The 13,600-nt window shown below is 39.4% G+C and overlaps 1 protein-coding gene across 3 annotated transcripts in view; it reads right to left on the bottom strand.

Annotated features, from left to right (window-relative positions):
• Positions 1-6,248, bottom strand: part of CAPN7 (calpain 7) — a 29,464-nt gene extending 23,216 nt beyond the window's left edge. For 2 of the 3 annotated variants that reach the window (XM_039336241.1, XM_039336247.1), the window contains exons 1-2: positions 6,020-6,248; positions 149-257 (exon numbers count right to left, since the gene is read on the bottom strand). In XM_039336241.1, the coding sequence (XP_039192175.1) occupies positions 149-257; positions 6,020-6,121 (211 nt within the window). In that variant the 5' untranslated portion in view covers positions 6,122-6,248. The remainder of the gene's footprint in view (positions 1-148; positions 258-6,019) is intronic. The other variant, XM_039336242.1, reaches the window with a different exon arrangement.
• Positions 6,249-13,600: the final 7,352 nt, after the last annotated feature.

Raw genomic sequence — 13,600 nt, 5'->3', positions numbered from 1 at the left:
CCGCTACAATTGTCTTGGCTAGACAGGGTCCCTACCACCTGCCAGGTGCCAATGTACCACCGGTGGTTGGCGTACGATTGAAAAGCCCTGCTCTATTAGACTGTTGAGTAGAATGACAGTGAAAACAAGAAAGATTTTTATTATTTACCTGCAGCATATAAAGCTTGAACTCTTTCCAAATATTCACTTATTTTCCCTGGAATATTTTCTAAGGTTGATCCTGCCATTGCAGCATAAATCAAGGCTTGTGCAGCTTCCTGAGGAAAAAAAAATATACCCCAGCTTTAATGATATATCAGTATAAATAGATGTGGCAAGTGGTTTTCAAAGGATTCATTAAATTTTAGAATTTTCCAAAGGATTCCCAAAATTTGTATGCAAATACACAACTCTTTTTCCAGTTATGGATAAAACTAAAGTTTTTTTTTTTAAACCAGTCTAGAGGGTAGTCAGGTCAATGACATCAAGGAGATCACAGCCAAAATGTGGCTTTATTTTTTAAAAAATGAAGTTATAAGGGCCTTGGTATATAGTTTAAAGCTTCATTTGGGTCCCTTTAAATATCTAAAAACAGACTTTAGATATACTCTTAAGATGGAATAGTCACAAGGTTGCAGCCTCGTTAAAGAAGCTATCTTGGTTCAGGCTTAAGCATGCATGAACCCAAACAGGATGCTACTGCATTAAGACATGTTGGGTTGATTTATCTAGTAGTAGAAGGTATGTACTTGTGCTCACTCAGGTTCAAAGTACTGCTAATAATTTTTAAAGCACATACCTCACTGCTCTATTAGATAAGCGGTTTGGGATATTCCCAAATTCAAATCCTTGTGGAGAAGCCAAAGCAGACATATGGATATGATCTTAAGATATTTTAAAAAGTTTGATTATAATTTCTGAACACACAAAATATCCATGCCTTATAAAATGAGATTTTTCCTGCAAATAATTAGCTTATATAGAAATATTAGCTGTAAAAACTACATTCATGGAATAAGGAGACAAAACAATAATTCATTATGTCTCCACTACATATAACATAACGATATAGGACAGGGATTAATTTTCACAATATTTTTTATCTTTAGGAACCATCTATCAAATGACTGTCCTCTGGCTGCTTGATTTGCCAGCCATTCTGAGGCCTTTCTGATGCTGATAATACAAGATCAGAATTCTCATTGCTTTACCTATATAATTTTGGTCATCTAGACCAGTGGTTCTCAACCTTCCTAATGCCTTGACCCCATAATACAGTTGCCCATGTTGTGGTGACCCCCAGGGGCGTGGCCAAGTGGGCGTGGCCAAGTGGGCGTGGCCACCAAGTGACCACAACCAAAATAGCTCTCAGAAAAACACATATGGATATGTTTCTCAGGCGAAGGGATATGTTTCTCAGTTTCTCAGTGTGTAATAATTTCAGAGATATGCTACTTATTATGAGAACATGTAAGCCAGTGACATTAAGTACCATATCCATGCAATTTGTTTTATGGTCCATTTTATAATCCCTTGTGTTCAGCTGCCAGAAAACTCTTGTGGATTTTTTTTTTCTTTCCTGTACAAGGGATCTTGGAGACTATCCCTCTGGGATAGTTGGAAGGCCTGGAAATGGGAGACACTGTCTTTTGTAGTGTTTCTTCTCTGTCCTAAGCAGGTGGAGAAAGGAGAAGTTGGGTTCTTGGGAGCTCTGCTATAGGATGTCTCCCCAATCTACATGCTGGCTGGGGAATTCTGGGAATTGAAATGCACACATTTAAAGTTGCAGAGACTGAAAAGTACAACTATACATGAAGGGATTGGGAGAGCTCATCTGCCAGCATGAAAGAGTCATCATGATGCCAATGTTACTCTATTATAGATCTTCAACCTGGCCCAAACAGAAGATGAGATGGAGACTTGACCCAGATCCTGAAGGCCCAGTTCTGGATGGGGAGAAATAGACTTAAACTGAATCCTAGCAAGGATGCGTTTGTGGTTTGGTTTGGTTTTGTACCACATTGTCTGGACTCTGGTAGAATTCCATCCTAACTAGGCCAGGGGTTTTTTTGTGGTCCCTAGGCAAGATTGCTCAGGTACTGCTGTTGCCTGTAAAATCTTTATTTTTTAAAGTGTCCCTTTTGACTTTTTTAGGTACAGGTAGTCCTCATTTAGTGAGTGCCTCATTTAGTGACCATTTGCAATTAAGATTGTGATAAAAAAGTAACTTTATGACCAATCATTGCATTTACAATTTTCACAGATATGCAAAGGAAAGCTGAAGTATGATCATAAGTATAATCACTGTTTCACTTAGCAACTGCTTCCCTTAGTGTACACAGACTGGAAATATTCCCTGAGTTCCTTTTCTTTCTGATTTTTGATTATAGTCATCTTCCACAGCCTTATTCAAACATTGTCCTTCAGCCAGCATGAGGCAGGAAGTGTATATTTAATATTTATCGAGTAAATGGGAGGGGGACAAAGCATGAGAATGTTTATTGTGGTGTTTATTGCTATGCAAAAGGGGGGATGGGGCGGGGGGGGGAATAATTTTTTTTCCTTAAAGCAACACCACTGTCAAGCCCCATGGGGCTTGCCATTCACGGGGGGAGGTGACACACAACGGAGCCCGCAGCTGCCGACCGCCGTTCCAATGCTGGTCACCACATCGGAGCAAGGAAGCCGCCAGCGCCATCCCAGCTGTCACGGGAGGGAGGGGGGATGGGGCTCCCGAGCGCCGACGAGGCAGCACCCTGAAAGATGACCGGGCTGGGCTTGGCTTTCCCACGGCGAGAGGGGCCGCTGGGAAGAGCCAGTTCTGAGAGGAAGAAGTGGAGGACCGAGGCGGCAAGGATGGTGACAATGTCTCTTCAGCCCACCGCTGCCTCCTCCTCCTCCTCCTCGGAGACTCGGAAGTTCACGCGGGTGCTCAGCAAGCCGGGCACAGCCACCGAGTTGCGGCAAAGTTTTTTGCTGCTTTCAGACAGACCCGCCAGGCGGGCGGGCGGGGGTCTGGCCAACCATCTACAAGCGGGACAGGGCTGGGATGAGCGACTCGGGTTGGCTGCTGCCCCCTCGTTCCAAGCAAGCAAGGGAGGAAGGGGCGCAGGGGTCTCTGAACCCACCGGAGGTAAGAAAGCCACCCGCTCCGCTCGAGGGTCCTCCCGGATTCGCCGCCCGCCCTTCGCCGCCACTCACAAGAATGTAACCCCACACCACTTCGGAGACAGCCCTCTATGCGGGTTTCCTTCCAGAAAGAGCCCCGCCAGGCACGAGCAACCCGTCCCCTCCCTTCCTTCCACTTTCCGCCCTGCTTCCCTCCGCAGCCCTCAGGGTTAGACCCAGCACACCCCCTTCGCCTCTGACCCTCCGCATCGGCCCTCGGCCCTCTTCCTTCGCCCAACCCCGGCCCAACTTCGACTGGCTCCAAGCGGAAACTGCGCCGATTCCTTCTTCCCCCCCACTCTGCCCCAGCCAGGGCAGCCCGAGAAATGGACTGAGCCTGCTCCAATCGAGCCAAGGTTTTTCTTTCGCCCCTTCTTTTCCCTTCGCTTCTGTAAAACCAGATCTCTCTCTTTCTCCCCCTTCCCTCCCCCACCCTTCTCTCCCCGTTTCCCCTTTTAAAAAATAATAATTAAAGCAGGGCGAAGAATCAAGCTGCTCGAAACTTACCACTTTTGCTTGTTCTCTCTCTTGCTTTCTGCCACGTGCTCTGAAACCAAAACTTCCTAACTTTATATTGGAAAAAGCTGCGCATGTGCAAAGAGGAGGGAATAAAGAGCACAGCTAGGGAAAAGGGGAAAAAATGGCGGACAGTGCTGTTTGGCGACCCCCGTGAAATGGTCGTTCGACCCCAAATGCGGTCGCGACCCATAGGTTGAGAACCGCTGATCTAGACAATTTTGGTTACCCATACAAACAAGTTTTATAATGTATCTAGGAAATTATAAGATTTATTCAGCTCCAATGGAACAATATGCAATTACTGAGCACTTTTTCCCTATGCCTGTTATTCAGAATTAGAATTGGGAAGGCATTTAAAAAACTCACTCTTGAAATCTTCAGGAGATGCAAAAAACAAACAAACAAACAAACAAAAAAACACAAAACCAAACAAACAAAAAATAAACAATAAAAATATCCATGTGAACTTTTATTCATAGAACTTAACCAGTAGAACATCAACATGATGTGATCATAATTTTTTCTCCTTTAAAAATACTTATTTACCTTACAAAAGTGATTTAACCTGCCAAATCTTAATTAGTCCCAGAGTTTCTTCACAGTCACAATATTTTAGAAATTTTTGAGGAACTATATGGTAACAGGAAGAGCACATGGTACTTCTTTTAGCAGGCTGAACCAATACTGAGGACGATATTAATTCAGAATACCAACTATGGTACAGACAAAAGAACAGAACATCCACTGTAAAATTACTACATCTTCCAGACTACAGCAATAGTATCTTGGGGGTGGGGGAGAGAAAACTACCATATCTCCATTCCAGAACCAACAATGTTAAGGCCTAGTAAGGTAAACATTTTTCTGTAAAGAACAGAATAAAATCTATTCTAGAGACTGCTGCTGCTACTATGCCAAGGGAATCTACACTGGTCCTTCTGAAAACTGAAGTAGGAGTTGTGTGGCTTAACCTCAGGCCCCAATATTGAGGCCAATGGGAATTGTAAATGTCAGGGCTTTTTTTTGTCATAGAACGCCCAGAATGGAGTTCTGGCACCTTTTTTGGATGGAACCTTGTAGGGTAGGCAAGGCGGGTTGTATGACATGTATCTTTCTTGATATAGTTCTTGATATAAATTTGACTCAATCTCCAAGGGGAAGTTATGAAACATAGATTTACATCAAATTTATCAGACTAATTATGGTCCTCTATAAAAAAAGTGAGATGTATATAGTACTCAGATTTTTCAAGCACAATTCTAACAAGAATATATTCAGACTCCTCTATTTAACCATAAGTATCAATTTGATACAAGTAATTCTACAACACTATCCTAATATCTATTTTGCTCTAGATAGATAATGCTATTATTTCCCCAATATAGGAAATATTTCATGGAGCCTACAGATTTTAGGCATCAACTGCAGTGAGGAAATAGTAGAAATTAATTACAAACTGACAAGCTAATGTTATCCATAAGTGATAAATTAATAGTAATCAGAATGAGCAAATTAAGTTGTTTAATCATATAAGAATTACTTTCTAATGTGTAGAATGAAGAAATAAAACCATCTCATCTCATGCACAGAACTTTTAATGCTACAATTAGATATTCCAACCATTATGGAAATAATTACATCCACTGTTTGCAACTGTTATATCTCACATTTTGCAAGGTGCGGATTTGTGCCTATAAAAAGTATAAAACTCATTATATTTAACAAGTATAAGATAATTGAATCCACTTTTTTTAAAATTGCTCTAATCCCTTGTTGCTTATTAAATAGGGTGCAGTCCTGAGGTTAGAGTTCAGTTGTATATTAACAAACATGCATGAAGATCACTGGCCTGAAATGTGAATTAAAATGAGTCAATTCATTTAAATATCACGAATAAGTTTGATTCCCCATGTTTTCTCTATCCGGTTCCTTCATATAACAATGACATAATTGATAGGGAAGAGAATTGGAAATGGAATAAGAAACCCCATTAATTCCTCAGGTTAACCTCAGCCAATCAGATCTCAATTTAAGAGAACTACAAATAATGATACTGAGAAAAATAAGCTCAAGGTAGTTATCTCCCCGAGTTCTTAATCCCCAAAGGCTAACCTGTAGGCGCACAGGTTCCAGCTTTGATGAAGCTGCGGGAAATAATTCTAGCCCAATGAATAAGCGGCAGAGCAAATATGAGTTGCTTCGTCAAATAGCGCCCTATTCTCTCTCACCACCCGCCTCTATGGCTCTTCCGACTGGGTAAGCGCTAAGGAAGGATCCTCTTCCTCCATGCCGGGTGCTATTCACAAGCGCGCGGTGCTTTCCTTTGGGCACCCAACCACCCCTTGCCTTGCACCTTGTAGTAAAACGCCGCTTCTTGGTATTTCCCTTCTTGATCCTTCTGAACCGCCACCTGCGCGAACTTCACCGCGTCTTGTTCCTGCGCTTCACCGTCCATGGCAGAAGAGGAGCCGCGCGGCCCAGGGACCCTCTCCCCTCTTGCTTCAGCGGCCCAAACACCGGGCAGTTATTTTCGGTGTCCGCTTCCTCCTCGCTGAAGTCAGAGCAATCCCCGTGGCCCCGCCCCATCCCGGAAAAGGAAAAGACTTGTTTTTCTTTCGGGAACATTTTTTTAGTGTAGGCGCATGCGGACTAGAGAGCATGCGGACTAGAGAGCCCTGCCTTAATGCCTGACACCGAAGTACGGTCGATCGAGTCCCATGGCACTCGAAAGACTCGTCCATGGATTTTGGCTTAAGTTTTAGTGGGCAACATTTTATCACAGGCATTTAAAATGACAATTTTGCTCTCTCAGGCACGGAATTTCCGGGCCACTCACCCCCAAGGGGCGCAGGCGCAATTGGTTTGGACTTTCAGAGCTAAATCTTCGTGACACGAACTATCCTGCAATCAGTTTAGTTGTTCCTTATATCGCTACTCATCCCAGCCCAAATTCTGTGCCCGATTGTATAATGATGTGCATTTTTGATTCCCAGAGCGTCCCATTAAAAAATCTTTTTGTGTGCATTTTGTAGTAGCTGTTTTTATTCTTCTCTGAGCTGCAAATTGGTGTGTAGTGATCATCCGGCTATAAAACATGAGAAAAATTTAACCACCACAAAGAATCATGACATAGCGAAAAGACTCACAAATGAATGAATCTTATCGGACTAAATCTCTTAACATTAATTTTTGTTAAGTTTGAAATAGCAATAATCCTTTCCCGCTCCTAATTCTATGATTCCGAGAGAGGTGGTGGAGAAAGACGTGACTACTGCCATATGTGCAAGACCCACCAGGCTTCACCAGGTGGCGGCAGCAAAAGTAAAACCGCTAGGACTTGATTTCTGGCAGCAGATTTTATAGGATAGGTCTGAGTGCAGCTTCTTCAAAGAAGTGGCGTTTTATAGCTGGTCAAGGTATCCGTTTTGGAGTCCGTAAAGCGGGACTGAAAATACTCGTTCTTATTGAAAAGAAGAGCATTTCTATTCCACTTGGAAGGAGAGAGTCATTCTCAAGAGATTAGATCAAATTAAAAGACTTTGCTTTTTATAAAATGCACTGAACTCTGACTATAATTGGATGGATTGAAGTACACTCAGAGCCATAAGGATGAAAAATAAAAACTCGAGTCAAACTGGACTCCTTTTCTAATGATAGCACTATAGAAGTTGTTTGTTATTGCTTTTTCCAGAATATTTTTTCAATTCCTCAGTTTTAGGATTAGTGAGTGGCCGTCAATGGAGCACTAATGGGATGTGGTCATAAGTAACTTTTTAAAGGTGAGCTTGGTGCTTCCGCTATCAGTGCAAGAAGCCAAAAGGGCATAGGTGGGGTGAGGGGGAAATAGGCAGGTCAGAGGAATTGAAGCAGTTGCAATCATAAGTTGGGAGGCGAGGTTGCCAAGCACCCAAATTTTGATTATGTGACTGTGGGGACACCTCATTGGTCCTTTGTCCTTTCATTCAATGCTGCCATAACTTTGAATCATTGCTGAATGAATAACTGTAAGTCATGTACAGTATTTATCTTTTTTTATACAAAATTTTATTTATAATACAATTAAAAAACATTGGATGTAACGTGACATTCCAGTATATACATTCTTATCAAGTTGTTCCACATTTTACAATCGATTCTTCATCTATAATTATACTAAGGTGACCAACTTTTTTATAATGAAAAGGAGGACACAAATAAATTGAAGAAAAAATATCGTAAATAAAAGAAACATTTTATTCATTGCAACAATAATACAGACAACTTGCATGTGCAAAGTTTGCCAGCCGGGTGTTTTGGCGCGCTCAGCAGCAATTCCTATTGGCTTTCAAAAGCCAATAGTGGGAGTAGCACAGCTCATGCAAAAGTTGAAAAAAAAAACATCAAAAAAAGGTGCCGGAATGACATTCTGAGCGTTCTATGAGGGAAAAAAAGCCCTGCAGATTACTCTTCAAATATCGAAAAGGAGGACATGTAGGAGGACACTTTTCGAGGGAGGACAGAACCTACAAAAGGAGGACTGTCCTCTCTAAAGGAGGACGGTTGGTCACCTTAATTATACATCTAAGTTTTTTATACAGTACTTATTCTAAAATAACATATATTTCTATCTTAACGCTAATCTTTAATCCCAACCGTCCTCCTTGAATCCCTCCAGCAGTAAAATTTATCCCAGGTGATAGAAGTAAAGTCTTCATCCTGGTTCATCCAAGCCGGGAATAAATAAGCAAACATGGCGACTGCTTTGGGAAGAAGGTTACAGTTTATTGCAGAAAGATGGTTTTTCAGGAAAGTGCAGAGGAGAGAGAAGGGGCTGAGCACATGGGGCAGTAGGCTTTTATACCCCCTCTAGCCTTGTTTGGAATAGTTTCCTGTTCCTGTGGCATGAACCTTGAGGCTGTTTCTGAGTTTGTCTAGGCCCTTATATCTGTGGTTTAATTCTATTATCCTATCCTGCTTCCCAGGTGATGGGGCTGACTCCTAGAGTTTGGGTGGGGTATGCAGATCTTCTCTTTTGTCTTCTTGATTGCTCTGGCTTCAACTTTCTGATGGTTTTACATCTGCATTTGTATGGGGCTAAAGTCTTGCTTGGGGCGGAGAGATAGATTTGGGGCCAGGTTTGGTTTTAAAAAGTCCTTTTGAGGAAAAATATATTTTTCTGCCCTTTTTAATATTTCTTTCTCTGGGCTAACTTCCATCACAGGTTTTGAAATAAATTTATCCATATACAGTATTTATCTTTATGAGCAATACAACCCTAGTAATGCCTTTTTTTAACATGAAGGAAATTCATAGCAAAAATTCACTTATTCTAACTAGGGCTATGATTACAACCAACTGTTTTGCAAATCACTGTGAAAGCACATTCTGCTTCCAGATTTCTCAGCAACTGAGAAATATATGGAAAAGTAAAAGGTAACATCTCCTTCAGTCAAGCTTATCTTCTGATGATGTCATGGATATATTCATATAACTTTTTTTGGACAATGATACAGAAGAGATTTTTCAGAGTGTTTTATTTACTTTCCAGACTGGCCTGCAGCCCTGGGATTTCTTTAATGGGAATCATGTGCATTAAGTGACAGTGAAGCTTGTATTATATGCTATATGAAAAAACATATGAAATCTACCATTCAGCTTTGCTGGATGATGCTTGATCCTAATATTATGGAATCCCAAATGTTTGCTGTCTTTTGAAAAAATTCTGCAGTTAATTAAATGTAAGTATTGTTAGGCTGCTTTCTCAATTCTCTATACATTAAATTTGGTAATTTTGACATAATGTGGCAAACCATAACACTTATTTTGTACATGGTTTAGAATGATGTGTGAACTCAGCTATTACATCTTATAAGTTCTGGTTTACTTACTGAAATATGTGTCAGCCCCACTAGGCAGACTCCACATGATGTCTACAATTATTTTTATTGAGATTACAAGTCTGGTTTTGTTCTATTTTCCTTCCTCTTCCTTGTAATTCAGTGAAGTGCCCCTGCCACTTCTGAACATTACGTGACTTTTTGGACATAAAAATATAGTAGTGCTTGTTGCCTTTGCAATGGAGTCTGTGTATCTCCATTAAGGTAATCTTTATTTAACAAATGGTGATTAAGCCAGAATGTCCAGACCATTCGGAATTTACTTCAAAATCATCAGTTTAGGACATCTATATGTCTTGCTTTTTTGTTCATAATTGGATTTTAATCTATGTGAAGATAATTAAAACCCCAAGTTTTAAATCCCTCTTTCTCCTTTAGATGCTTCCAGAGAAGATTTCATTCATTATTTTTAGTTAGCCTAGTATTGCACCATTCCAGAATACCATTACAAAATGAAATACAAATACAATCTAAACAGTTTAGATTTTCTAGAATATGGAAGCTGACAGCAAACATGAGGCTGTTGCTCCATCTTTATTTCTATTGCTGTAAACTTCCTTGAAGAATCACAGCTGTTTAAGGAAAGTTGATTTTCAAAAGCACATGTTATATAATAAAGTTTATATAAGGTAAGGTAAACTCCTACTTTATAGGACTTTTACCATGGGATAATATAAGCATGTTTATAATTCAAAGCTACATTAATTTGCAGCTGTGGCCAATTATTGAAGTGAACTATTTGACCTAAACCTGGGTCATCCTGTGTTGGAAGAAGTGTCATAGAATGGAATTTCTTTTACCTCTCAAGATTTTGATGACAATCTTTTAACTGCACTCAATAATATGCTCCATGGGTTGAAGAACAAATGTCCTAGACAATATCTTTTAAGATGACCCAGTAATACAGAGATTATAAACATGTTGTGCAGTCAAATCCTCAACCCAGGAAGTGCTGGAAAGAAAAAGCTTCTTCTTCTTCTTCTTCTTCTTCTTCTTCTTCTTCTTCTTCTTCTTCTTCTTCTTCTTCTTCTTCTTCTTCTTCTTCTTCTTCTTCTTCTTCTTATTCTTCTTCTTCTTCTTCTTCTTCTTCTTCTTCTTCTTCTTCTTCTTCTTCTTCTTCTTCTTCTTCTTCTTCTTCTTCTTCTTCTTCTTCTTCTTCTTCTTCTTCTTCTTCTTCTTCTTCTTCTTCTTCTTCTCCTTCTCCTTCTCCTTCTCCTTCTCCTTCTCCTTCTTCTCCTCCTCCTCCTCCTCTTCCTTCTTCTTCTTCTTCCTTCTTTTTCTTCTTCTTCTTCTTCTCCTCCTCCTCCTCCTCCTTTTCTTCTTTTCTTTTTCTTTTTCTTTTTTTTCTTTTTCTTCTTTTTCTTTTTCTTCATCGGAACTCTTGGGAAAGGAGACTTATGAATTATTCTAGTTCAGATTTGTTGAAAAGATTGGTCCAAGGTATTTTGAAGCCTGGGCAAAAGCAAATTGCGAGTATTTAAGCCATCTGGGGGAAGGGAGAAGAGAAAGCCCAAACATACTTTAAAAAAGAGAATCTGATATTATTCCCTTAGAGAATGCTGAATGCAAGAAGGACCTCATTCCAGCTAGTGTTGATACACATATGGATCTGCTGGAAGTGAAAAATTCAAGGATCCAGGGTAAAATTCTACATCTTTAAAAAATATTTGTATTAAAAACCACAAATTAAAAAATAATAACTAATACAAAACAAAAACAAAAATATAAATTGTGGAAAAATAGAAAAAAAAGATTAAAAAGGTAAAGAAGTAATTTTCTCATTCATCACAACAAGCACAAATAATTTTGGTAACTATCACCATCTCTTAAAATTAATATGGCAAACAGGAATTGTTAAAGCAAAATTTATCTATAAATAGCAATCAACATGGAAGAAAGTTTTCTTCTGTATCAAATCTAGTGACTGAGAATTCATTCTTATTTTCCTTCCTACAGTAATGTTAACTAAAATTCTGTTAACTCTCCCTGCTAGTTTGTTCTGCCAGAACCCAAGTCTGTTGAACTCCATGACCTGTTGATAGTTTAGCTTTAATTGTTCTCAGTTGCTAGATTTGATACAGAAGAAAGCTTTCTTCTATGTTGATTGCTATTTATACATACATTTTGCTTTAACAATTCCTGTCTGCTGTATTAATTTCAGCACAATATATAGACCAATTTACGCTGCTCCAATCTCTACTTAACTGTGGTTTACATTTTTGTTAATTTTTTATTATGGCTGTATTATGTTCCAGATGGGAAATACATTATATTTATTTTTCATAGTATATACTGCATAAGAAGAGTTTATAAGAAGACAAAAATAAAAAATCTGATCTGTAAAAATTGAGATGAACACTGTGGGGCAGCAAAGTACTAGAAATTTCTCTATTCCTTTGCTGCCATCTGATGATTATCTGCATTTTGCAGCCCAGATGTTTCTTCTTAGAATTTTTGTTGTTATTCTTGTAAGTTTTTTCTCTTCATTTTCTTAAAATTATAATAAACTATTAATGTTAAAATCTGAATTTCAGTGGCACAGATACTAAAGGCACAGCCAGGTATAGGTCAGAGCCGAATCTTGACCCATCTTCTGAAAATCTGGACTAAACTGTGCCTTAAACCCCTGCACATTCCCTTCCCTTCCCTTCCCTTCCCTTCCCTTCCCTTCCCTTCCCTTCCCTTCCCTTCCGTGTGTCCTTGAGGGCACAGGGTTGTGCTATGCTCACCTTTTTAATCTTCACGTTAGTTTTTTAAGAATCCGACCCCCCCCCCCCTGCTTTTAACTGCTATCCTATGTAATGTCAGCAGAGGATGGAAAGAGGATAGTGCTCTCCAGTCCCAGCTCTCTTTTGCAGAGAATGAGAGCCGAGAAAATAAATAATTATTTCAGCTTCATTTCCAAATAAGGTATTTAAACTTTTTGCTGAACTGTGTGAGAACAAGCTTTGTGTAGTCTATAAAACGACAGCACATTGATCAGGAAAGGCAGACAGAAAAAAACAAAACAAAACCCCAAAAGGTTTCTATTTGTGGGTGAGAGATGGTTTCATCACCCTGTTAACCTTTGTGAGGGATGAAAGAGAAAACCCTTTTTCTAAAATTGTGATTTTCAACTGCTTTTATCACAGATCTTTAGAAAAGGAGGGTTGCTACATTTTCTTCTGCATAGCTGTTGACTGAATAGCTGATGACAACATGCAACATTTTAAGATAAATCCATTCCAAATCTTTAAAAGCTGTCTTTGGTTTAAATCCCATTTGCCTTCCTGCTCCTGGTAATAAATTCTAACAGGCTTTGTGGAAAAACATACTGAAATTTAAGAAAGCATTTCACATGAGTAATATTTATTGGATCTATTAACAATGCAAGAGCTTATCAGCAAATGAAACAGAAGGCCTGTTTTAGAAATTATTGGCTCAGTCAGATTAACTTTGTAAGACCAGGTTTTTATATTTCCTAGTGATTTCCCTCATTTCTTTCAACGCAGTTTTCCCAGCATGCAGGAGTCAAACACCATGAAGATCCCTTCCAAGTCTATTATTCTGTTCTGTTCTGTTATAAAATGGGTGAAGTTGATTAATACTTCGTAGATAGCAAAATTAATGTTAATGAAGATTTAGCAAAACCATGTGAGTTGCAAAATGCAACAAGACAGGCCATTCATTGTTTCTTTTGAACAGAGATGTAAGATGGGATGAGAGTGTTGTGGGAATAAAAATTAAAAAATGATCCTTACAAGCTAAGTGCTCCTACAGTTGATGTGATGCTGACTTTGGAAGATCTTTAAAAGGAATTGAAATATTAATGGGAAAACTAAGAGAATTTGTTGCATTTACAGGTTTCAGGATTAAAACACCAAAGTCAAAGATGTTAAAAAAATGTGAAGATACAAGATAAGGTGACCAACCATCCTCCTTTAGGGAGGACAGTCCTCCTTTTGTAAGTTCTGTTCTTTCTCGAAAAGTGTCCTCCTACATGTCCTCCTTTTCGATATTTGAAGATTAATCTGCAGGGCTTTTTTTTTTCTCATAGAACGCTCAGAACGGCATTCCGG

The sequence above is a fragment of the Crotalus tigris genome, unplaced genomic scaffold (genome assembly GCF_016545835.1).
Source record: "Crotalus tigris isolate CLP2741 ecotype Arizona unplaced genomic scaffold, ASM1654583v1 scf7180000017666.27876245, whole genome shotgun sequence".
NCBI lineage: Eukaryota > Metazoa > Chordata > Lepidosauria > Squamata > Viperidae > Crotalus > Crotalus tigris.
This window is presented reverse-complemented; position numbering and strand designations above follow the sequence as displayed.